This window comes from Symphodus melops (genome assembly GCF_947650265.1).
Source record: "Symphodus melops genome assembly, chromosome: 20".
NCBI lineage: Eukaryota > Metazoa > Chordata > Actinopteri > Labriformes > Labridae > Symphodus > Symphodus melops.
Window position 1 is genome coordinate 16,417,731 of NC_136710.1, and position 26,162 is coordinate 16,443,892.

A 26,162-nucleotide genomic window follows, 5' to 3' on the forward strand; every position below is an offset into this window, starting at 1 on the left:
GACAGAATATACCGACCAATTATGGACCCAGCGGGATTTTTTTCGTTTGAATTGCGTGAGGTGATCTCACATGCATTAAGAATGGTTTGCTGTGATGAGGAAAGGGAGGCAGCCCTTGCTGAGGCTCTAAAGGAGATAGACTCTAAACCTTGGCTGAAGCACATGCTCCCCAATTAGACAAACGTTTTTTTAATGCCAGAGTTTGTGCCTCAAAGTCGGGTTGGCCACAACAGTCTGGGCCTCCGCCCAGTCATCAACTCAAGCTTCAGTCCAGGCCTCAACCAAGACTTCAACCTAAAGTACAGCTCAAGCCTCAGTCCAGGCTTTGGCCTCCTGGTGCATTGGAGCCCCTGCTTCCAGTACCTGTTCCTGATCCTGCAGAGCGCCGTCTGCCACCAGCTTCGGCAGAGCGCCCCCTGCTTCCTGTACCTGATCCTGCAGAATACTTCCTGTGCCTGCTCTGGATTCCAAAGAGGGCCCCTTGCTTCCTGTACCTGTTCCTGTTATTTATATTGTAAATCCAATCGCCTTCAGAATGCAGTGGTCCTAGTGAGTTACCATAGCTGCCGTAAAGCGGTAAAAAGTGTTGTGATTCTACTTTGCTCTCCTCGTGTGGAAAAATAAAGTGGAAGCTGTGACTGAAGAAGCTCCTTGTCTACGTTTATTTTATTTTTTTTAGTTAAAGGGTACTAGGTCCAACGAACCCACAAAGCTCACATCTGAGAAAATGTTGAAGAAACAGAGTAGGTACAGTGTCAACCGTGTTTTCTGTTCACTGTCTAATGTAACGTCACTATGAATTATTGATGTAACTAATATATTAGCTCTGAATTAAGTTTATAGTAACCCGTTATATGTTGACATATATGTAATATATTTTGATATACTCTCACCATTGGCAAATTAATCGGAGATAAGCTCTATCAGCTGCCATCATTGGGTGAGGGGGCAGCATTTGGCTGCACATAGAAAAGAGAGAGAGTGAACACACATCACAACAACCAGTGAGTATATTTCCTTTATCGTAAGATGTTTCTGTTTGGCCAATCAAACCCAGCGTGGTCTGTGAAGAGGAGAGAAACTGTCAGTACTCTTTCATTCAGAACGACAGTTTGAGCAAGATGACATCTCCAACAGTTGTCTACCTGACATGTTTGATCCTGGGGGAAATGGGTCAGTTGAGGTTTTACTGTTTCTTTTTCTTGTATATAATGTATTCTTCATGTAAAATTCAATATATATTTTTAAACTGGCAACTTTTGTCTTTTCATTTCAGTATGGACCTTTTCTTCAAAGTTGTCTCTAACAGTTCAGCACGAGAGACGGGAAGCTGGGGAGAGCTTGACTTTAACATGTTTCTTCAAAGATCAGTCAGCTACGAGAGTTTATTGGTACAAGCAAACAATCGGAGAGAAACTAATGCTTGTCTCTGAATTCTACAAATACAATGAAGCTGATCCTTTTCATGGTGAATTTAGAAACAATCCACGCTTCACTCTGGAGGCGCAAAATGGTAATAATCAACTAACCATCTCAGATTTGAACATGTCAGATTCAGCTACCTATTACTGCATAAGTTGTCAATACTCCTCATTAGAAATTCTGGAAACTGTGATTGTCAGTGTAGAAGGTCCAGGATCGACCATCCCAGCTGTGATCCATCAGTCAGAATCTGAGACCATCCAGCCAGGAGGCTCTGTGACTCTGAACTGTACAGTCCACACTGGGACCTGTGATGGAGAACACAGTGTTTACTGGTTCAGAGACTTTGATGAATCTCATCCAGGACTCATTTACACCCATGGAGGCAGGAATGATCAGTGTGTGAGGAAACCTGACTCACAAACACACACCTGTGCCTACAACTTGACAATGAAGAACCTGGATGTTTCTCATATTGGGACGTACTACTGCGCTGTCGCTTCATGTGGACACATTCTGTTTGGAAAAGGGACCAAGCTGGACAGTGGAGGTATGTTACTTTTTATCACAAGTTGTTTATTCTGACAAAAAATAGCAAACTTGATGTATCATTTATTTTATTAATCAGGGGTACAGTGTGCAATGACAATGAACATTTATACAAAGAAAAGATAGTTGATATCCTGTTCAGTACGAAGTAGAGAAAAAAACTTCATTTTAAAAGTGACCAAGAAGGACAATCATGTTCAATGACTGCATTTAAAGTTGCCAAGATTCTCATGTAGTTAATGGCTAACATCTATCGAGGACCACGTGATCAGGATGTGTTTTCCAGCGAGAGGACCAAAGACTCCGTTTGTGGTGCAAACTCACAACCAACTTTTTCATATTATTAAAGTACATTTTGTAAATGTTGGAAATGGGAGGGAAATCTTTCTATCCAAGGTTATCTCATGTGATAAGAAAATGCTCAAAGGTCTGTTTGTTTTGTCTGATTTACTGACAGATGAGGTGAACTCTCCTGCCTTGGTGTATTTCTTGAGTGGAGCTTTGATATTTGCGACCATCCTGATAGTCGTCATGGCCTTCTTACTGTACAAGATGAACAAAAGAAACCGTCTCCTTTCTCAAGGTAAGGTAGCTAACATGGCTTACATCTTTCTGTGTCCACTAAATATGATTTTTTTCTTTAAGACTGTTTTTCTGTGATCTTACAATCAGACGCTCAGGCAAGATTTTCTGCTCCTTCAATGAGAAACCATGAGGTGACTTCTTAATTTATTTATTTTTTGCACGTTAAATTACTATTTAGAATCATTCTTATTGCATTTCTTGACATGGTTTTAACTTTTCTCAAGAACCTAGCAGTGAAAGATTGTTCATATTTCTACAGGTTCACAGAGATGCAGATGGACTCTTCTATGCCCCTCTTAACATTAATCTGCCCAACACATCAAGATGACAGAGAAACACACCCAAAGACGAGTGTGTTGTTGGGGTCCAGCCAGAATGACAAATCTCAGGCTGTCGTTTGGAGAACTACAACAAAATACTCTTTATCCCAGCATGCCTTGCAGGTACTCCCAGAATGCTTTGCCACACCTAACACATAGAACAATGAAGCATGGCCGGCTTTATACCTCCCAGACTTCACACCTGTCTCTTTCAAACGTCGTCTGGCGACGTCAGAGGATACCCAACTCTGTTCCTGTTTCCAGCACGCTTCTCTTTGTTTAAAAGTTTTGGCGCGCAGCTGATCCAAGGCCTTGAAGCACACCGACGTCCGAAATTCCGAGCCTAGATCATCCACTTGAACGCATCTCAGAAGTATAGCGTTCTATTTCTCCCGTATTGAAACGGTATTGAGAGAGACTGGAAGGAGTACGTCTCGTTCCGTCCTTTAAAGAAAGGACATCCACGGAGATCACCTCGCTCGACGGAGGACACGACGGCCCTGCTCAACCCCATTGGACACGCACCGCCATCACCTTACAACTGCAGAAAGGCCGCTCCAGAACCTCTTTTCTTCCTTTCATCAACCGTGGACGAAACGGTTTCAAGTGAGGCTTAGCTAGGTCTGGGCAGTTAGATATAGAGAGTGTGTTTAATAACTGAGTTATTATGGTGAAACGGTGATAATATTTGCTTGGTGTTTGACCACTGTGTCTTAGATTTTACCAGAGTAAAATCTCTTTTGTTCTCCTTATTTGTGCCGCTGTGTCCCGTGTGTTTATCTGTGAGCTCCCGCGTCATAACCGGGTAATAGACTCACTATCAGAAAGACTAGTGTGAACGCCGTCTGATACAAATCCGGCAGCTGGTTTCTGTTAGCGAAGTACACTGTGCTCTGAGTTGTGGTGAGCTCCAGTCCGAGATTGAGCTGTTGAGGTGCGTTGTTTTCTCTCGCTCTCTCGCCTTTACACACACCTTTCGGTAAACGCACACACATAGAGACCTGTGGCTTTCCAGACGCTGCTGAAACGTAGATCACGTTCTGTGTCCGCCATCACGTGACCACGCGTGGTCGTCGCCATTTTGATCTGTCCCCGTCTGTCTCTGTCTGTCTGTCCCTCCCCCTCTCTCTCTCACACACACACACACACACACACACACACACACACACACACACACACACACACACACACGTGCCACGCTTGTTTGTTACTTGTAGTTTGGCTTATGATGGTTATTTGTTTGATTGGGTTTCATTGATTAACTTGATGTTGCTTTGTTAAATAAATTCTATTATATCTTAAAAAGTCATTGTTTGTGATCACTGTGAATTTGCTTTGTGACTTAGGCTGGGTGAAAGGGCTTTGTGTTCGGATTTCACACCTTCAATTAAATACAGATTAATTATTAATGATATTGGTATTTAATTAAATAATTTGAGACTGATATTGGTAATATTTTGGTTGTTCCCTGTTTACAGGGTGGTGCCCCGAGGTTTATTAAACGCAGTTTAATAACAATTATTGATTTAGATTAATAATTAAATAAACTTAATTATTAATTTATTTTGACAATCAAATTTTACGTCATAAAACCCAACATAACCGTTGGTCAGGTATTCGCTCCTGAAAATTCCCAACATAATGATGCAGCCCGTGTGAGGGCCTTAATAAACCAGCTTTGTTACATTGTTTGTTCACAGTGATCCAAACTTTTTAATCCTGAAGTGATTCTTCTAAAGAAATTCTCTTTTCTTTGGGAGATTACTTTTTGTTGTTTTTAAAGCAAAGCAAACATCAAGTTGTGTGTTAGTTGTGCTGTGGTGTTGATGAGTGAGTAGTTTAATAATTTTTTTTGTGCTTATTGTTGTTGGAGACAACAAGTTAGCCATTTGTTCAGTCAGGAGTGTAACTTTAAAATTGTTACAGAGCCAGCTGCCTGAGAGGTGTGTCTTCCCCCAATCCTCAAAAGGACTTGAGGTGTGAATGCTCGCACCTAGCTGCCAGGACAGACTGCACTGATCCGGTTCAGAACCATAGATCAGAATTGCCTCCTGCTGACTTTTACCTTGCAGCTTTGAAAACAGTAAATCCACTAAGGTATTCTGTTTTACCACATTAAGATGTCTACCAAGACTTCTTGTGAGCCAGGAGCTAAGACTCCTTTTGGATCAGACCACCACACATCACCAAAAGAAACTGTTGCTGGTCTGACGCAGCTCTCCTTAGAGGGGATTGCCAACCTGAACAGCTATTTCATTAGCATTTGTAAGAACACCTTGAGAAAGGTAGGTGACCAGGCCAACCCCCGAGCCAAGATCACCCCCAACAAAGACAGAATGTCTGCGAAAGACATTCAGCAGCCAGGGACCAAGGCCCCCTCTGGATCAGACGATCCACCCAGGTTTGAACCACGTCCCTTTAAAGGTCAACAGTCTGAACACCTCCACCCTCAGCACAGGCGAAGATAAATTAAATGAGTCGGTTGAGTATATGACTCATCTAACAGGGAAACCACAGTACACATCTTCGAATGTTCTCGGCCAACTTCTCCTCCCTTTTCAGCGCAAATCATATTTGCAGCAAAAGAGACACCAGGCACAGCTCGCCCAGGTGCAAGAAGATAACCAGATCCTAAAGGACGGCTTCAAAAGGATGCAGGATAAACTTAAGACCTTGCAAGTCGAATGCAAGGCCCTGCAGGAGGAGAATAAAATACTGCAAGAAAGCTGCAGGTTAGCCAGACATAAAGAAAGTGTCATGGTACCCAGAATTCAGGAGGAGCAGGTACGCACCGCAGCCCCCGCGCCAGCTGAGGAAGCCCTACACAAGGGATGGGATACTGAACCAGATCCCTGGAGGAAGGAGACAGACATGTTGGACGACCAGAGGACTTATGAGTCCTCAGACGACTCAGGCAACTCCCACCAGGCTGTTCCTCATGGTTTACGGACCAGGCAGAGTGTCAGCGCCTCAATGGAGACACTCCAGCCAGAGGTCCAATCCCTGCCGAAAGAGAACAAATCTCTTTGTCAGCACCGACAAACTGCCAAGCAGAAGGTGTTAGACACGTTTGAATTAATTCAGGGAGCCACGTCGTCAGGATACGACTCTGATCGTGCACCAAGCCCCTTAAAAAATCAAACGCCCCTGCTGAAAAAGCTCAGTAGAAAACCGAGCAGCCAGGTTAGTCTAATGACTAAACAAAGTCTTGTTCCCCCTGTCAATCCTGAACAGAAAGATTTTGACTGTAGAGCCCCTCCCTTTGACAAAACGCTCCAGTATATTGACAGCTGTCACACCTTTTCACACCTTCACAGGTTTGAATCACCCCATGGGAAGGGGGGTGACATCTCAGCCCCCTCAGGCAGAGATTACAGCAGGCCCTCTCCTACTACCTGCAGGTTCCCACACATACACCCTGAGCGTCACAAAGGTGACGTAGCACTTGAAGGCAACGAATTGCCTCGTGCTATGAAGCAGTCCAAGAGACCACGTCACCGGCAGAGAAGACGACAGAGCCAGGGGGGTGAAGGGTTGAGCCAGCCATAGGGTAGGTTCCAGCCTGAGGAGTCAATCACTGACAGACCCAAGAGGAACTCTCGGGATGGCCGAAGCCTAAGTCAGAAGGGTAGGTATAACCAGAGTTCCCAAGAGCTTCATAAGGAAGCAGGTCTCAGCAGTGAAATGACTAGCATGATGGTTATTTGTTTGATTGGGTTTCATTGATTAACTTGATGTTGCTTTGTTAAATAAATTCTATTATATCTTAAAAAGTCGTTGTTTGTGATCACTGTGAATTTGCTTTGTGACTTAGGCTGGGTGAAAGGGCTTTGTGTTCGGATTTCACACCTTCAATTAAATACAGATTATTAATTATTAATGATATTGGTATTTAATTAAATAATTTGAGACTGATATTGGTAATATTTTGGTTGTTCCCTGTTTACAGGGTGGTGCCCCGAGGTTTATTAAACACAGTTTAATAACAATTATTGATTTAGATTAATAATTAAATAAACTTAATTATTAATTTATTTTGACAATCAAATTTTACGTCATAAAACCCAACATAACCGTTGGTCAGGTATTCGCTCCTGAAAATTCCCAACAGTGTATACTCCAGTGTACGGCAGTAGAAGTTCATTATTTGTCTTCAGCTTGACCTTCAGTATTTCATTTTTGAAGACATGTAAACTTTGTGAATCAAATGTCTTTGAATATGTTTAGTTTTTTTGAATATGCTTAGGTATTTTGCTTTTTATGATTTTTTTGTAAACATTTTACATGCTTTAAGATTGGGGTTATTCTGTATGTACATACATTTTTTGGTATCTCATTATAAAGATAATTAGGTACATTTTGGGGCTTTAATGCATTCTCTCTTTGTATTCCTCGTGTTCCTGTTGTCCACAATTCTTTGCCGCTGAGGTGGAGGTCGGAGCAGGCTGTGCATGTATTAGGACAGCGGTGGGACGACAGTCTGATGTACGGCATACATTTTAGGACATCCTCAGGTCTCAGACGAAGGTGTCAGACCTCAGATGAAACGGCCTCACACATATTTTATTTATTTTTAAATTCGAGGGGGGGGGGACTAAACGGCCTCAGACATTATTTTATTTATTTATATATTCTAAAATTGGGGGGGGGGAGCGGAGCATTGCTGGGGAACATGAAATGTCATCAAGATGCCACCACAACAACCCTGGCGCGTCTATGGATGCGGAATGAAAATACACAACAGTAAGTTTTAGTTAACGCTCGCCGTTCTGTTTCTTTTGCTTATGCAATTGTTAATATATATTAACTAAAACTGCGCCCATAGACGCGCCAGGGTTGTTGTGGTCGCATCTTGATGACGTTTCATGTTCCCCGGCAACGCTCCGCTCCCCCCCTATTTAAAAATATATAAATAAATAAAATAATTATGTCTAAGGCCGTTTAGTCACCCCCCCACCCCCTCGAATTTAAAAATAAATAAAATAAACGTGTGAGGCCGTTTCATCTGAGGTCGTTCAGTCTGAGCAGAGTTTCGTCTGAAGCCGTTTCGTCTGAGGCCATTTTGCCTGAGGCCGTACCGACTGACGCCGTTTCGTCTGAGGCCGTTTAGTCTGAGGTCTGACGCCGTTTAGTCTGAGACAGTTTCATCTGAGGCCGTTTAGTCTGTGCAGAGTTTCGTCTGAAGCCGTTTCGTCTGAGGCCGTTTCGTCTGAGTCTGTTCAGTCTGAGGTCTGACACCTGACGGAGGTTTTCCTGAGAACTGATGCTTTTTCATCTGAGGTCTGACACCTTCGTCTGAGACCTGAGGATGTCCTAAAATGTATGCCGTACTGATGGTAGTGGCTGGGTGTCAGGGACGTTGGGAGGTAGTAGAGCCTGATCACCTCGCTGAAGGTTGGGGGAGCTCGGTCCACTGTAGAGCCTGGCTGTGCTTGAACAAGGCCTCCTGGATATGAGTGGCAACCTTCAGTGTTGAATTAGAACCTCATGCAGAACTGCAAAAACCTGCAGTTCCTCGAGTTTCCACTTGAGGCTGGCTGCAGGAGCCAATGAAGTCACATACACACCCATGTCAACAATGTCATTTTTACTACAGAACATTTTTACAGCCTTTTTCCAAAAATGAAAACTGTCCGAATGGCGTGTTAATGTCACACAATTATTGTTATAACATCTGTTTTGATGATGAAGATAGGAGTTATTCCGAATGTCACTCGTGAGCATGTGATTTAAAGCATTTTGTTGTAGCCCAGAAACATTTTTTTGTGTCACACAGTTATATTTATATTGTCTATAATTACACAGCGTCTGATTCCATTCTGTGATTGGGTCAAATGGATTTTACTATCCGTCTCTGCCCATCCTTACAAAGAGAGCATTTTTTTTCTATTTTTGGGGATTAACCAATCACAGTTTACGAAATAATTTACTATACCTCGCAACGGGGTCAACCACGCCTCCTCTCAAAAATAAAAGTTTCTCTCTCTCCTTCTCTCAGAGCTGATCTGAGAATGTTTCTAAATCACTGCTAAGCTAAAAGGCCTGGTCACATGAAGTCAACACATAACAGGACGTTTTTGGACAAAGTGGTGTTCAAATGCTGCTGAATGGAAAAGAAAATGTCATCAGACTCTGACATGATGAGGAAGAAAAACAAACCTTACTTATTCATGCAGATCAATGTGAGTAATGTGGGACAGCTGTGGTTCAGTTAGTTGGTCATCTCTCAACCAGAAGGTTGGGGGTTTGATCTGCAGCTACATCTCTGATGTGTCCTTCAGCAAGACACTAAACCTGAAGTTGTTCCTGCTGCTTCGTCTGCAGCTGTGAATGAATTTGTATGATTGGAATTAGTAACTTTTGATGGTCACTTTAAAGAGAATCCTCTGCCATCAGTGTGTGAATGAGTGTAAATGAGTAGGTGTGACTTGAGGTGTAAAAGTGCTTTGATTAGTCAGAAGACTAGAAAAATGCTCTACAAGCTAAAGTCCATTTACCAATACATTTAAAAAGTCTCACTGTTGAAGCTTTAACTGCAGATTCCACATGACTATTTGTTAAGCTGCAGAAATGAATCACTTTTAAATATATCAAATTCCAAATCAAGGTGTTCACATCATTTATTCATAACTAAGTAGTAGTAAGTAGTGGTGTAATAAGCAGGATAATGTATTGTGAGCTTTAGACCCCTGCACAGTTAAAATATGCAGACAGACAGTTTGAAAGATGAACTGATAGATCCAGTCTGCAGTTACATGTGTAGGATGTGTCATTACCACTGCAAAGTGGCAAACCTGCTGTCAACATTACGCCTGCAAAACTGAATGTAAACAAGTCTACCACTGTTTCATCTGTTGGTACAGTATCAACCATGATTTCTGTCCACAGTCATCAGTCGCCCCGTCTTATGTAATGTCACTATTAGTTATTGATGTTATCCTCAAAGTATCCCTCTTTTGTGTTGCCATGCATGTAATATATGTGTAAATACTTTCACACCCTTGGTTGGCAATTAAACAGATAAGCTCTATCAGCTGGGGGAGGGGGCAGTATCTGGCTGCACAGAGAAAAGAGAGAGAGCGAACACACATCACAACAACCAGTGAGCATGTGATTATATTTCCTTTATCGCAAGATGCTGTTTCTGTTTGGCCAATCAAACGCAGCGTGGTCTGTGAAGAGGGGAGAAACTGCCAGAAGTCTTTCATTCAGAACGACAATTTGATCAAGATGACATCTCCAACAGTGGTCTACCTGACATGTTTGATCCTGGGGGAAATGGGTCAGTTGAGGTTTTATAGTTTTTTTTTCTTGTATATAATGTATTATATTCTTCATGTAAAATTGAAAATATTTTTTTAAACTGGAAACTTTTGACATTTCATTTCAGCATGGACGGTTTCTTCAAAGTTGTCTCCATCAGTTCAGCACGAGAGACGGGAAGTTGGAGAGCGCTTGACTTTAACATGTTTCTTCAAAGATCGGCCAGCTCAGAGAGTTTATTGGTACAAGCAAACAATCGGAGAGAAACTAAGACTTGTTTCTGACTTCTACGTACATTTACCTGAAAGTAATCATGGTGAATTTATAAATAATCCACGCTTCACTCTGGAGGCGCAAAATGGTAAAAATCACCTAACCATCTCAGATTTGACCATGTCAGACTCAGCTACCTATTACTGCATAAGTTGTAATCGCTGCTCATTAGAAATTCTGGAAACGGTGATTGTCAGTGTAGAAGGTCCAGGATCGAACATCCCGGCTGTGGTCCATCAGTCAGAATCTGAGACCATCCAGCCAGGAGGCTCTGTGACTCTGAAATGTACAGTCCACACTGGGACCTGTGATGGAGAACACAGTGTTTACTGGTTCAGAGACTTTGATGAATCTCATCCAGGTCTCATTTACACCCATGGAGGCAGGAATGATCAGTGTGTGAGGAAACCTGGCTCACAAACACACACCTGTGCCTACAACTTACCAATGAAGAACCTGAATGTTTCTCATATTGGGACGTACTACTGCGCTGTCGCTTCATGTGGACACATTCTGTTTGGAAATGGGACGAAGCTGGACTTTGGAGGTATGTTTCTCTTTATCACAAGTCGTATTATCTGTAAAAAAGGTGATAAATCGATGCATCATTTGCTTTATTAATCAGGGGTACAGTGTGCAACGATATTCAACATGTATACAAAGAAAAGATAGTTGCACCAGATTTAGCAATCACTCGTTTCCCTCTGTAGTCTGAAATAAAATTGAAGCAAGACACCTCGTACAATAAAACTACACTCAACAAAAAGCACAACTAACAACATGATGTTCATAAACTACATTATAAAATGCTACAAACACTCGAGAAAACAAGTATATCCTGTTCAGTCAGAAGTCTATAAACAAAGTTCATTTTAAAAGTGACCAGGAAATACAATGTTTAATGACTATTTAAAGTTGTCAAGGTTCTCATGTAGTTATTGACTAACATCTATCCAGGATCAGTGATGACAATACTGATCGCTCAAAGACTTGTTTAATTTAGTTTTATTGGGGGCTGTTTGCCTTTATTCAATAGGACAGTTGATATAGTAGGAACTCATGGGAGAGAGATTGGGGAATGAAATGCGATTAAGGAGCCACAAGCCGGACTCGATGAGGCGCAAACTATCCGACTGTTTTATATTATAAAAAGTCAAAAAATTAAAATGTGGGAGGAGAATGGAAGGGAAATCTGTCCATCTAAGGTTATCTCATATGATAAGATAATTCAAAGCTGTGTTTGTTATGTCTGATTTACTGACAGATGAGGTGAACTCTCCTGCCTTGGTGTATTTCTTGAGTGGAGCTTTGATATTTGCGACCATCCTGATAGTCATCATGGCCTTCTTACTGTACAAGATGAACAAAAGAAACCGTCTCCTATCTCAAGGTAAGGTAGCTAACATGGCTTACATCTTTCTGTGTCCACTAAATATGATTTTTTCTTTAAGATTGTTTTTCTGTGATTTTACAATCAGAGGCTCAGGCAAGATTTTCTGCTCCTTCAACGAGAAACCATGAGGTGACTTTTTTTTTTTTTTTGCCTGTTAAAATACCATTTAAAATCATTCTTATTGCATTTCTTGACATGGTTTTAACTGTTCTCAAGAACCTAACAGTGACAGATTGTTCATATTTCTACAGGGTCACAGAGATGCAGATGGACTCTTCTATGCCCCTCTTAACATTAATATACCCAACACATCAAGAAGACAGAGACACACACCCAAAGACGAGTGTGTGTACTCCAGTGTACGGCAGTAGAAGTTCATTGTTTCATTTTTACTTCTTCAGATTCACTTGAAATTTTTGAAGTCGGAAACTTTGTGAATCAAATTACTCTGAGTCTGTTTGCCCTGAACTGTGTGTGTTTTGTATAAATTGCTTATGTGTTAAGATTGTGGTCATTGTGTACATATTTGTTGGTATCTCTTTGTTATTAAGTTTATTATGGACATTTTCGGGCTCACTGTCTGTTACATGACTTAATTCATATTGTAAATGTTTCTCTTCAGTCTGGAGTTTTCCCCAATTATCTGAAACAGGCAATTGTTACCCCTTTGCTAATAAATAACAAACTTATTCCTTCACTCATCACTAACTATAAACCCATCTCAAACTTACTGTGATCAGTAACGTTTTTGAAAAGGTTGTCTACAAACGATTACACAATCGCCTAACCCTTCAAAATCTGTGCCAATCAGGTGAAAGAGCAAATCACAGCACTAGTTATTGCCATCAGATAAAATTCAATTTTAGTTTGAGTGTTTTTTTTCCCACTATAATGGATAAGATACGCAATTTTAGATCTTTAAACTTTTGTATTTGGTGATGGAAAGCATCTCACGACCCCCCCCCCCCTCAGTGTCTCTGAAGCCCCCAGGGGGTCCTAATCCCCACTTTAAGAACAGTACAGGGTGTAGAAGACTCAGACCTGGACCCCTAATACATTTACCAATGTGGTGCAGCATTGTTTTTAACTAGTATTTGACATATTGAAATCAACATACAAAGTGACTGTAAATTTACATTTTTAAAAAAGGGGTCTTAAAACGTGCTTTTTCCCTTGGCCTTTGGCTGCTAGTTTATCTTTGTCTGTTGTGATTTGTTTTGTGTATTATTTTGATCGAGTTAACTTTGTGTTTGTGTGTTTTTCTTTGTCTTCTATAAAGTACATTGGGTTTACATTTGTATGAATTTTGCTATACAAATAAAATAGAGTTTAATTGAATTAAATGAGACTACAGTGGTTGTCGTGGACATTAAACGTCATCACGCCGGGAACTCTCTCACTAATCCTCCTTACAGCTTCTAGTCATGTTTTTTAGTGCTCTTGCTTAGATGAATTAAAAAATTATGCTACGATTTTGCTTGCTTGTCAAAATCGTTGATTAGATTAATGAAGCATAATGGTAGTGAAAAAATCATCAATCCCAGTTATTTTACATCTCGTGTAATTCTCTGAGATTTGGACAGGGATGAGTTTTGCCCCCTTGCCTGGTATGAGTTACGCCTTTCTCTTCACACATGAGTCCTGCCCCCCTCTCTTGCAGCCTGCAGACAGACCCTTCTCGGTGGTTGGGACGTCTTAGTCCGATGGTCGTGGCTAGGTGTTGCTGCTGCTGCTAGGGCAAGGCCTCCTAGGTAATGAGTAGCAACCTTCAGTGTTGGATTAGTGCTGAACTGCAAAAAACTGCTGTTCATCAAGTTTCCACTTGAGGCTGGATGCTGGAGCCCATGAGGTCTGTACTTACTGCAGAAATAAGCATGTTTACAGCCTGTCTTATTTTTAATTTCACACAATTCTTTTTGTGACTTGTAGCCTACATTTTTATTGTAGAAACATACAAGTTTTTCATAATGTCACAAGTGAGCATGTGATTTTGAACATTTTGAAAGCATAATACTTTCAAAGTCCATCTTCCAATTTATCACAGAGATGTTTAATTCATCCTGTCCTTGGGTAAGACACTGAACCTCAAGTTGTTCCTGCTGCATCGTTGGCAGCAACGAATGAATGTGTATGAATGAAACTATACACATTACATGGAAGCCTCTGCCATCTGTGTGTGAATGAGTGTTCGTGAACAGGTTCGACATGAGGTGTAAAAGTGCTTTGAGTAGTCAGAAGACTAGAAAAATGCTCTACAAGCTCAAGTCCATTTATCAATACAATTAAAAAGTCTAACTCCTTCAACTTTAACTGTAGTTTCCATATGACTGTTTGTTAAGCTGCAGAAATGAATCACTTTTAAATCTCATATCAAATTCCAAATCAATGGGTTCATATTATTTATTCATAACTAAGTAGTAGTAAGTAGTGGTGTAATAAGCAGGATAATGTATTGTGAGCTTTAGACCCCTGCACAATTAAAATATGCAGACAGACAGTTTGAAAGATGAACTGATAGATCCAGTCTGCAGTTACATGTGTAGGATGTGTCATTACCACTGCAAAGTGGCAAACCTGCTGTCAACATTACGCCTGCAAAACTGAATGTAAACAAGTCTACCACTGTTTCATCTGTTGGTACAGTGTCAACCATGATTTCTGTCCACAGTCATCAGTCACCCCGTCTTATGTAATTTCACTATTAGTTATTGATGATATCCTCAAAGTATCCCTCTTTTGTGTTTCCATGCATGTAATATATGTGTAAATACTTTCACACCCTTGGTTGGCAATTAAACAGAGATAAGCTCTATCAGCTGCTATCACTGGGGGAGGGGGCAGCATCTGGCTGCTAAAAAAAAAGAGAGAGAGCGAACACACATCACAACAACCAGTGAGCATGTGAGTATATTTCCTTTTTCGTAAGATGTTTCTGTTTGGCCAATCAAACGCAGCGTGGTCTGTGAAGAGAGGAGAAACTGCCAGAAGTCTTTCATTCAGAACGACAATTTGATCAAGATGACATCTCCAACAGTTGTTGTCTACCTGACATGTTTGATCCTGGGGGAAATGGGTCAGTTAAGGTTTTATAGTTTTTTTTCTTGTATATAATGTATTATATTCTTCATGTAAAATTCAGTATATTCTTTTAAACTGGCAACTTTTGTCTTTTCATTTCAGCCTGGACCTTTTCTTCAGAGTTGTCTACAACAGTTCAGCACGAGAGACGGGAAGTTGGAGAGCGCTTGACTTTAACATGTTTCTTCAAAGATCGGCGAGCTACGCGAGTTTATTGGTACAAGCAAACAATCGGAGAGAAACTAAGGCTTGTTTCTGACTTCTACGTACATGCACCTGAAAGTAATCATGGTGAATTGATAAATAATCCACGCTTCACACTGGAGGTGCAAAATGGTAAAAATCACCTAACCATCTCAGATTTGACCATGTCAGACTCAGCTACCTATTACTGCATAAGTTGTAATCGCTGCTCATTAGAAATTCTGGAAACTGTGATTGTCAGTGTAGAAGGTCCAGGATCGACCATCCCAGCTGTGATCCATCAGTCAGAATCTGAGACCATCCAGCCAGGAGGCTCTGTGACTCTGAACTGTACAGTCCACACTGGGACCTGTGATGGAGAACACAGTGTTTACTGGTTCAGAGACTTTGATGAATCTCATCCAGGACTCATTTACACCCATGGAGGCAGGAATGATCAGTGTGTGAGGAAACCTAACTCACAAACACACACCTGTGCCTACAACTTGACAATGAAGAACCTGGATGTTTCTCATATTGGGACGTACTACTGCGCTGTCGCTTCATGTGGACACATTCTGTTTGGAAAAGGGACCAAGCTGGACTTTGGAGGTATGTTACTCTTTATCACAAGTCGTATTATCTGAAAAGAGTGGTGATAACTTGATGCATAATTCATTTTTCTATTACGTGACTGTGTGCAATGCAAATGAAAGGAACTCTTTATTAGTGCCTTAAAAAACTTGTCAAGGAAAAGTGAACACATGCAACATCTCTGTTCCTCTTGTCTGTACAGATTCTGCAGACTCTTCTTTCTTCTGGAAGGGAGCTGTGACATTGACTTCCATGCTCTCTGCTTTACTGGCCTTCACACTCTGCATGATGAACAAGAGGAACAGCAGCCAATCTCCAGGTAGGACTGTTTAGTTTTGAAAGCTCATGTTGTCTGTGCACATCTCTTCACTAAGACGCGATCTTCTTTGTGCCCCGACCAGAGTCTAAAAAAAGTGATCGAGCTTCATCCACTGTCCCGTCAAAGGTGAACAAAAATACCTCACATTTAAATGACTATTGAATTCCAGCTGAACATTTACTGCATGTTGCATTGTTCCCTGTTTTGTCACTAGAGTTACCAAAACACACACCACCTTGATTATGCTGCTGTCAACCTGACAAGATCAAGAGGACAGAGGGATCCAACATGGACTGAGTGTGTGTACCACGGCTTTAGAAAGTAAAATCTGCACCTGTTACATTTGTGCTTAACTCCACAGTGAGACAGATTTTCTAACCGCCCATTTGAAGACTTACTGTAAATATAGATCTGTGTGAAATGTTGTCGATTGTTCTGAAATGAAGCAGGTCAAACATAGTGTATAGAGTTTGAAGGTAATCTTAAGGGGGAAACAACAGAAAATTTAAAAGATTTAACTCGTAAATTTACTCGACCAATCCGCATGAAAAAGACCCTTTAAGGCTTTTTCCTCTGCAGACAGATTTTCCTGCAAGTCCGCACGCTTCTGTCTTCGGAAAAAACACAGTTTTATTGCAGCATCTTTTCAGGGTCCTGATATTTTATGACAATGTGATGGTGATGATGATGTGCCAAAGGTATTTGTTTTATAATATCTGCATAAGTAAATACCCAACACAACTATTTTAAATGTTTAAGAGTTTTTTACAGACAGGAAGTAGTCGATTTCCTTCTTTGTGAAACTTTTACTGAAGTAAAACAAGTTGCTCCGTGTTTCTCATTTTAGAGCAGGCGGCTGCTGCTCAGACTTAAATAACATTATTCCTGTAAATGTATGACTTCATTCTCGGACATGTACAACTATTATCTCAAAATGTTCTTTTCACGTGGCCCGAATCCTCCGTTGTATAAATCATGTTTGGTTTATACAACGGATTATACAATCTGGTTTATACAATCTAGAAAATAATTACTGTGAATGATTTCCAGTTTTCTCTATTATTCGTATTTGTTTGTATATAAGTTGTTTCTTCAATCATTCAATAAAATTGATCAAAACTAAATCACTGTGAATTTTCTATATTTTTGTGCAAGATTTGAAGTCTGTTTGTTGTCTGTTTATGCAGTTATTTGTGAGTGACTTGTTCTATCATGCTACTGAACTTAAAAGGATGGGTGTTTGGTAATGGACAACATAATGCTGTGTATAGATATGTACATTACATAATTATCTTTATGATGCATCTATTTATGAAGATGTGGCTTTTCAATGCAGTTCATAATAGCAATATACATTTTATTTATTAGACACAATCCATTACAGGTATGCCCAATATGCTTTACACAGAGGTTAAAAAAATAGGAATAAAACAATTAAAAGTCAATTAGCATGCAAGTGATCCCACAAACACATGAAGAGTAATTACGTGAACGACTGATCTAAGAATGATTGGGAGAATTGGTTTGGGCTTTAAAAATACAGAGCTTTGTGATGGAAGATAGATGTACAAAATATAAAAGGTAAGAGTAAGTATTATATATATATATATATATATATATATAGGATTTAACTTAAACATCCCAACTAATACAACATGTGAGAAATGAAGAGTTACATTTGTAAATCATGTTTAACTGAATGTCAACATACAATGCTGGACTAGATGAACATGTGCAAAATTATGTCTCTTCAGGTCAGGCTAAAAGACCTCCACTTGGTGACCTGAAGGGCCGAGTTTAGTCTGTGAATAGGTCAGAAATGGAAAAATGTTAGCAAGAGTGATTCTGTGTCTCCAATGGAGTGTTAGAGTGGAGTGATTGTAAAATACTGCTTTCTAGACTTCAGCTATTTACGAATGATAGTGAGGAACCGGCTTATACCCATGCATTTAACTAAATCCTGCTGTGTGTAAAAAATGATGTGAAAAAACACAACTATGTTCAGGTAATTTCTCACTGCCACAATACTGTTGTCTTCTTTCTCCTCCTGTGAATCATCTCACTGACTGGACTTAGGTGGCAGTGAATGTTCGCATTGCCCAAATTACTATACGACACACTTTATTGTCCCCAGAGGAAAGGATTGTCTTGGCCTAAAGTTCTGATTCACCACCGTCAATAGATCAAAACAATAGAAAAACACATCCAATCATTGACAGAGAGGCACATAGCAATGCAAACCAATACAACATACAGTATATTGCACATTAGCCATAATCAGTGCCGCCCCAGATCCATGGGAAGCCTCATTTTGCGCAAGTGACTTGAATTTCTCTCAGGATCAATAAAGTATCAAGCTATATATCATTCTCTGCAAATGCACAGTTGGATGCAGATAGAGAGACAGCGTGCAAACGGCAACATGAATTGGGAGCAAGCATAAAGAAACAGTCAAAGCAAGAGGAGGTATGTTGTTGAAACTTAGTGTTATAAACTCCCCAGCTGCTCCTCTGATATAATGAGACAGAAGAGAGGATCATTCTGTCTAGATGTGGACTGGAGATTACATTTTCCAGCGGCCCTGATGATCATTTATTAAATGTCTTGTTAACTGCATGTACATTCACCTCTGGTGGTCGTTTGATGGCTCAGGTTTTTAGCCCATCAATCCATGCTATCAACAGAAGTTTAAGGTTATTTTTATGGGGGTAAAATTTCACCATCACGTGGTGAATTAAATTCACAACAGTCATATAAGATCAGATAAAATTAGATAATGAATTTAATTAAGATAATCCTTTATTTGACCCATAATGGAGAAAATTAAAGCATTGCAGCAGCAAACAGCAGTGTAGCAATATGAAACCTCAGTACAACATGTCTGCTTGTATGATGCATTTCTTGTCACAACAGGGTCAATGCTAAAGTTTGTTAGCCAGTGCCCATATTTCACCAAGGCCCTCAAGCAAAACTCTTAAGCTTCAGATGCTACTCTGATTACTTCATCTGCACAACTTGTTGATCCTGCCTCATGATACAGTCATTTTGAAATGGGGGGGGGGATTCTGTTTAGGGCCCTAATTTAGCCATCCCATAATGCACAGAATCTGTACAATCTTACAGCATGCAAGATAAGATTGTAAAGTAAGAAACATTATACAGAATTTTGATTGATGTTAGTATTTGGAAAGAAAGCTAGGATTATAAAAAAAACACTGTGTTAAATACTTGATTCCAATTGGTTAATTAATTAGATCTCTGGATACATCATCATAAATAATGACACAGTCTTTAATCAAGTCTTATGAGTTCCTGTCCAGAAACATGTGACATGGCCACTATCTTTAAGGAGGTTAATTCCCTTTGTAATGTCTCTGTATGTATATATTATGTGTTACCCTGTGGTCATGTGTTTTTCTGCGTTCAGCCCGGTCATGTGACCTGCTCAGCCAGGTAGACACAGGTGTGTAGGGGGCGTGGCCTGGGGAGAACAAAGGAAGATGGGAAAATGTTTGTGAGAATGTTTTTTTGGTTGGACTGGAAAAGAGGCCAGAGGAGAATTGGATTCAAAGATTCCTGGAGGAGAATGGAGGAGCTAGTCTTTTTTTGTGCAGTGTTTTCTTCTCCACATGATCAAAATGCATCTGTTTCATAGGACCGTGAGAGACTGTGGGAGACTGTGGGAGAGGGACTATTCAGCATTTCAAGTTAAGGAGAGGATCTATGCTGCAGGACCAGTGAGTGCCTCAGCAGTGGATACCTTTTTCCCTTTTAGAGGATATTTTTGCATAACTTTTTCGAAGGATTTGAGTTGTTACCCTGGCAACTATGAAAGCGTTTCCTGAATTTTGACATTAAAGGTGGACATTTTTTTTTTCTTAAATAAGTTTAATTTGTGATTTTGATGTCTAAGATGGCAACAAAGTGTACATTTATTTTTCTCCTTTTGTCTATTTGAAATACTGACGTCTAACTGGGTGACCGGTGATTGCGGTACATTTGATTTAAATATAACTTTTGCTTTAAAAAAGCATCTGCTTCGTGAATTGTAGAAGAAGGTATAAGAAAAGCAGATGGTTGTTAGCGACGTAGCTCTAATCACAGACTGTGGGTGGAGCAAAATGGGAGGATTAAAAGTTGATGGGGTGGACAAGTAAAGTAAAAACTTAAAACCAGGACAGAGAAATAAAAAACAGAAGCTCAGGGTGCAAAATGATGCACCCTCAATTGAAAGGATGAAAAACATTTATTGTTTTTTTTTCGTGAACTGATCAAGGTTTTAGAGGTGAATCAGGTTGTGTTTAGTACATCCATAATCCGTATTGACATGACACATGCATGTAACCTGTCAGTTCAACAGGGAGCACATGCAGGACCCATTCCACCCACGCTATTGCATTGCTGCCAGTTTCAGATGCTGCCTATGCCATCTTGTTTTTGAACCAGGCATGTGCACCTGAAGTCAACAAGCTAGCCATTTTAAAGATTCACATGAACAGTAGAGACAGAATTGATGCCAAGGATATGTGACAGGTTTAACACAGCAGCAGGGACCACAAAGGTGACAAGCTGATAAACCAAATCTGCAGTAATCCACATGTGTAGGATGTGTCATGACCACTACAACATGACAAACCTGTCTCTGACAGTAGCTGTCAACAAGTTTCATTTCTGAATAAACCTTAAAACTGAATGTAAACGAGTCTACCACTGTTACATCTGAGGAAATGTTGAAGAAACGGAGTGGGGACAGTGTCAGCTGTGTCTTCTGTCCACTGTCATCCGTCTTACATAATGTCACTATTAGTTGTTGATGTTACTAATATAGTACCTTTCAATTAAGTTCATAGTATCGCTCTTTTGTGTTGCCATATAAATTATGTATTTGTATATACTCTCTCACACTTGTTTGGCATTTAAACAGGTCAGCTCTATCAGCTGCCATCACTGGGTGAGGGGGCAGCATTTGGCTGCACATAGAAAAGAGAGCGAGAGCAAACACACAACAACCAGTGAGCATGTGAGTATATTTCCTTTATCGTAAGATGTTTCTTTCCGGCCAATCAAACGCAGCGTGGTCTGTGAAGAGGGGAGAAACTGCCAGTACTCTTTCATTCAGAACGACAGTTTGAGCAAGATGACATCTCCAACAGTTGTCTACCTGACATGTTTGATCCTGGGGGAAATGGGTGAGTTGAATTTTCATTTGACTTTTTTTTTCTGACTTATAATGAGTTTAATGTGAAATTCAATACATTTTTATAAAATGGCAACTTTTCTCATTTCATTTCAGCATGGACGGTTTCTCCAAAGTTGTCTGCATCAGTTCGTCACGAGAGACGGGAAGCAGGAGAGAGCTTGACTTTAACATGCTTCGTCAAAGATCCTTTTGTTCAAAGAGTTTATTGGTACAAGCAAACAATTGGAGAGAAACTAAGACTTGTTTCTGAATTCTACAAATACAAAGTAGGCGATCCTTTTCATGATGAATTTATAAACAATCCACGTTTCACACTGGAGGCTCAAAATGATATAAATCACCTAACCATCTCAGATTTGAACACGTCAGACTCAGCTACCTATTACTGCATAAGTTGTAGTGTCTGCTCACTAGAAATTCTGGAAAGTGTGATTGTCAGTGTAGAAGGTCCAGGATCGACCATCCCAGCTGTGATCCATCAGTCAGAATCTGAGACCATCCAGCTAGGAGGCTCTGTGACTCTGAACTGTACAGTCCACACTGGGACCTGTGATGGAGAACACAGTGTTTACTGGTTCAGAGACTTTGATGAATCTCATCCAGGACTCATCTACACCCATGGAGGCAGGAATGATCAGTGTGTGAGGAAACCTCAAACACACACCTGTGCCTATAACTTAACAATGAAGAACCTGGATGTTTCTCATATTGGGACGTACTACTGCGCTGTCGCTTCATGTGGACACATTCTGTTTGGAAAAGGGACCAAGCTGGACTTTGAAGGTATGTTACTCTTTATCACAAGTCGTATTATCTGTAAAAAGGGTGATAAATTGATGCATCATTTGCTTTATTAATCAGGCGGACAGTGTGCAACAATATTAAACATTTATACAAAGAAAAGATAGTTGCACCAGATTTAGTAAGTTGTAGTCATCTGAAATAAAAGTGAAGCAAGACACCCTGTACAATAAAACCACACTCAACAAAAAGCACAACTGACAACACAATGTTCATAAACTACATTATAAAATGCTACAAACACTCGAGAAAACACAAGTATATCTTGTTCAGTACAAAGTTTATTAAAAAAAGTTGAATTTAAAAGTGACCAGGAAATACAATGTTTAATGACTGTATTTAAAGCTCTCATGCAGTTTTTTTTTTTTTTTTTTTGTTTTATCAGGGGGGCTGTTTGCCTTTATTCAATAGGACAGTTGATATAGTAGGAAGTTAAAGGAGCCACAGGCCGGACTCAAGCTCGGGCTGTCCACCTATAGAGGAACACAGACTCTGTACATGTGACACAAACTAACCACCAGATTGTTTTATCTCATTTGATTCATGATAACTGTCTAATCAAACTAACATGAACACTGATATGGAATTCAAAGCTCTATTTATGTCTGATTTACTGACAGATGGGTTGATCTCTCCTGCCTTGGTGTATTTCTTGAGTGGAGCTTTGATATTTGCGACCGTCCTGATAGTCGTCATGGCCTTCTTACTGTACAAGATGAACAAAAGAAACCGTCTCCTATCTCAAGGTAAGGTAGCTAACATGGCTTACATCTTTCTGTGTCCACTAAATATTTGTTCTTTATGACTGTTTTTCTGTGTTTCACAATCAGAGGCTCAGCAAAGATTTTCCTCTCCTTCAATAAGAAACCATGAGGTGACTTTTTTTTTTTTTTGCATGTTGAATTACCTTTCAAAATCATTTTTCTTGCATCTGTTGACATCGCAGTGACAGATTGTTCATATTTCTGCAGCGTCACAGAGATGCAGATGGACTCTTCTATGCCCCTCTTAACATTAATCTGCCCAACACATCAGGAAGACAGAGAAACACACCCAAAGACGAGTGTGTGTACTCCAGTGTTCGGCAGTAGAAGTTCATTGTTTGTCTTCAGCTTGACCTTCAGTTTTTTATTTTTGAATATGTTTAGTTTTTTTGAATATGCTTAGGTATTTTGCGTTTACGTTTTTTTGTAAAAATTGTACATGCTTTAAGATTGGGGTCATTCTGTATGTACCTACATTTTTTGGTATCTCATTATAAAGATAATTAGGTACATTTTTGGGCTTTAATGCATTCTCTCTTTGTATTCCTCGTGTTCCTGTTGTCCACAATTCTTTGTCGCTGAGGTGGAGGTCGGAGCAGGCCGTGCATGTATTAGGACAGCGGTGGGACAACAGTCTGATGGTAGTGGCTGGGTGTCAGGGACGTTGGGAGGTAGTAGAGCCTGATCACCTCGCTGAAGGTTGGGGGAGCTCGGTCCACTGTAGAGCCTGGCTGTGCTTGAACAAGGCCTCCTGGACATGAGTGGCAACCTTCAGTGTTGAATTCGAACCTCATGCAGAACTGCAAAAACCTGCAGTTCCTCGAATTTCCACTTGAGGCTGGCTGCAGGAGCCCATGAAGTCACATACGCACCCATGTCAACAAAGTCTGTTTTTACTACAGAAATAAACATTTTTACAGCCTTTTTCCAAATATGAAAATTGTCTGAATGGTGTGTCTTTAATGTCACAAAATTACTGTTTTAACATCTGTTTTGATGATGAAGATAAGAGTTATTCCGAATGTCACTCGTGAGCATGTGATTTAAAGCATTTTGTTGTAGCCCAGAAAAATTTTTTTTTAGTGTCACAGTTATATTTATATTGTCTATAATTACACAGCGTCTGATTCCATTCTGTGATTGGGTCAAATGGATTTTACTGTCCGTCTTTCCACAAAGAGAGCACTTGTTTTCTATTTTTGGGGATTAACCAAACACAGTTTACGAAATAATTTACTATACCTCGCAACGGGGTCAACCACGCCTCCTCTCAAAAATAAAAGTTTCTCTCTCTCCTTCTCTCAGAGTTGAGCTGAGAATGTTTCTAAATCACTCCTAAGCTAAAAGGCCTGGTCACATGAAGTCAACACATAACGGGATGTTTTTGGACAAAGTGGTGTTCAAATGCTGCTGAATGGAAAAGAAAATGTCATCAGACTCTGACATGATGAGGAAGAAAAACAAACCTTCCTTATTCATGCAGATCAATGTGAGTAATGTGGGGCAGCTGTGGTTCACTTAGTTGGTCATCTCTCAACCAGAAGGTTGGGGGTTTGATCTGCAGCTACATGTGTGATGTGTCCTATAGCAAGACTCTGAACCTCAAGTTGTTCCTGCTGCTTCGTCTGCAGCTGCTAATGAATTTGTATGATTGATATTAGTAACTTTTGATGGTCACTTTAAATAGAATCCTCTGCCATCAGTGTGTGAATGGGTGTAGATGAGTAGGTGTGACTTGAGGTGTAAAAGTGTTTTGAGTAGTCAGAAGACCAGAAAAATGATCTACAAGCTAAAGTCCATTTACCAAAACATTTAAAAAGTCTCACTGTTGAAGCTTTAACTGCAGATTCCAACTGACTATTGGTCAAGCTGCAGAATTAAATCACTTTTTTAATCTCAAATCGCATATTTGTGTTCACATTATTGATTCTTAAGTAAGTACATTAGTAGTAAGTAGTCGTGTAATAAGCAGGATAATGTATTGTGAGCTTTCAGGGGAGCAAGGCCACCACGCTTTGTGTCAGGGCAACACCTCTAGGCACGCCAGCACCTGATAAACCCCCCTTTTACCTCTTGCATAGACACCTGCATACCTTGAAGATGTTGTGAGGTTCTGAATGGTTTTATTTTACTGCTCAAGTTAATGTCATGGTTTTGTTTTGTTTCTGTATTTTGTCTTGTTTTAGTTTTCATGTTTTCCTCAGTTTTCTGTTTGTTTCCCTTGTGTGTTGTAATGTTTCATAGTCTTGTGTACGCTAGTCTTAAGTGTGTTAATCTGTTGCCTGTAAGTTTATTTCCTGTTTTGTGTGTTAAGTCTAGTCTTTGGTGTTTCCGGTTTTATTTTGTATATCTGGTTTTGGTGGTGTCAGTGTTGGGTTTTACTTGGTACTTGTCCTCTAGTGTTCTGGTCTTGGGTTCTTTTTTGTTTGTTTCCCGCCTGTGTGAATACCCTGATTGTCCTCACCTGTCTCATTAGTCTCACCTGTGTCCAACTAACCCTGTCTATTTAGTCTGTGTTTTTCCTCAGTCCCTTGTCGGTTTATTGTCTTTCCCAGTGTTAGTCTGTGATGAGTGTCTGTCATTGCCTGTCGACTGTTCCTTGTAAAGAACAAATAAAGATTGATTGATTGATTGTTCCCTGGATTTACTTTGTTTTTTCGCACTCGGTTTTCGAGACGTTCTGGATTTAGTTTTTGAGTAAGTTTTGTATTTTTTCCTCTTTCATTTAGTCTCTTGTTTAAAACAAATCTTTTACCGCATTTGGTTCTTCCTCCCCTGTGTTTCTGCCTGAGTCCTGACAGAATATACCGACCAATTATGGACCCAGCACGATTTTTTTCGTTTGAATTGCGTGAGGTGATCTCAAATGCATTAAGAATGGCTTGCTGTAATGAGGAAAGGGAGGCAGCCCTTGCTGAGGCCCTAAGGGAGATGGACTCTAAACCTTGGCTGAAGCACATGCTTCCCGATTAGACAAACATTTTTTTAATGGCAGAGTTTGTGCCTCAAAGTCGGGTTGGCCACAACAGTCTGGGCCTCCGCCCAATACTCAACTCAAGCCTCAGTCCAGGCCTCAACCAAGGCCTCAACCCAAAGTACAGCTCAAGCCTCAGTCCAGGCTTTGGCCTCCTGGTGCATTGGAGCCCATGCTTCCTGTACCTGTTCCTGATCCTGCAGAGCGCTGTCTGCCTTCTGTCCCCGTTCCTGCAGAGCGCCGTCTGCCACCAGCTTTGGCAGAGCTCCCCCTACTTCCTGTACCTGTTCCTGACCCCGTAGAGCGCCCCCTGCTTCCTGTTCCTGATTCTGCAGAGCGCCCCCTGCTTCCTGTACCTGATCCTGATCCCACTGAGCACTCAGTGTTTCCTGATTCTGGTCCTACAAAGCACCGTCTGCATCCAGTTGACGTCTCCTCGGCGGT

The 26,162-nt window shown here is 40.5% G+C and overlaps 1 protein-coding gene across 1 annotated transcript; it reads left to right on the plus strand.

Annotated features, from left to right (window-relative positions):
* Nucleotides 1-1,419: 1,419 nt before the first annotated feature.
* Nucleotides 1,420-26,020, plus strand: LOC306841671 (uncharacterized protein; the record flags this gene model as incomplete). Its single annotated transcript, XM_079371618.1, has 3 exons — nt 1,420-1,972; nt 2,429-2,554; nt 25,740-26,020. 3 exons carry the CDS (start codon nt 1,420-1,422, stop codon nt 26,018-26,020), a joined length of 960 nt encoding a protein of 319 aa, XP_079227744.1.
* Between the last annotated feature and the right edge of the window lie 142 nt (nt 26,021-26,162).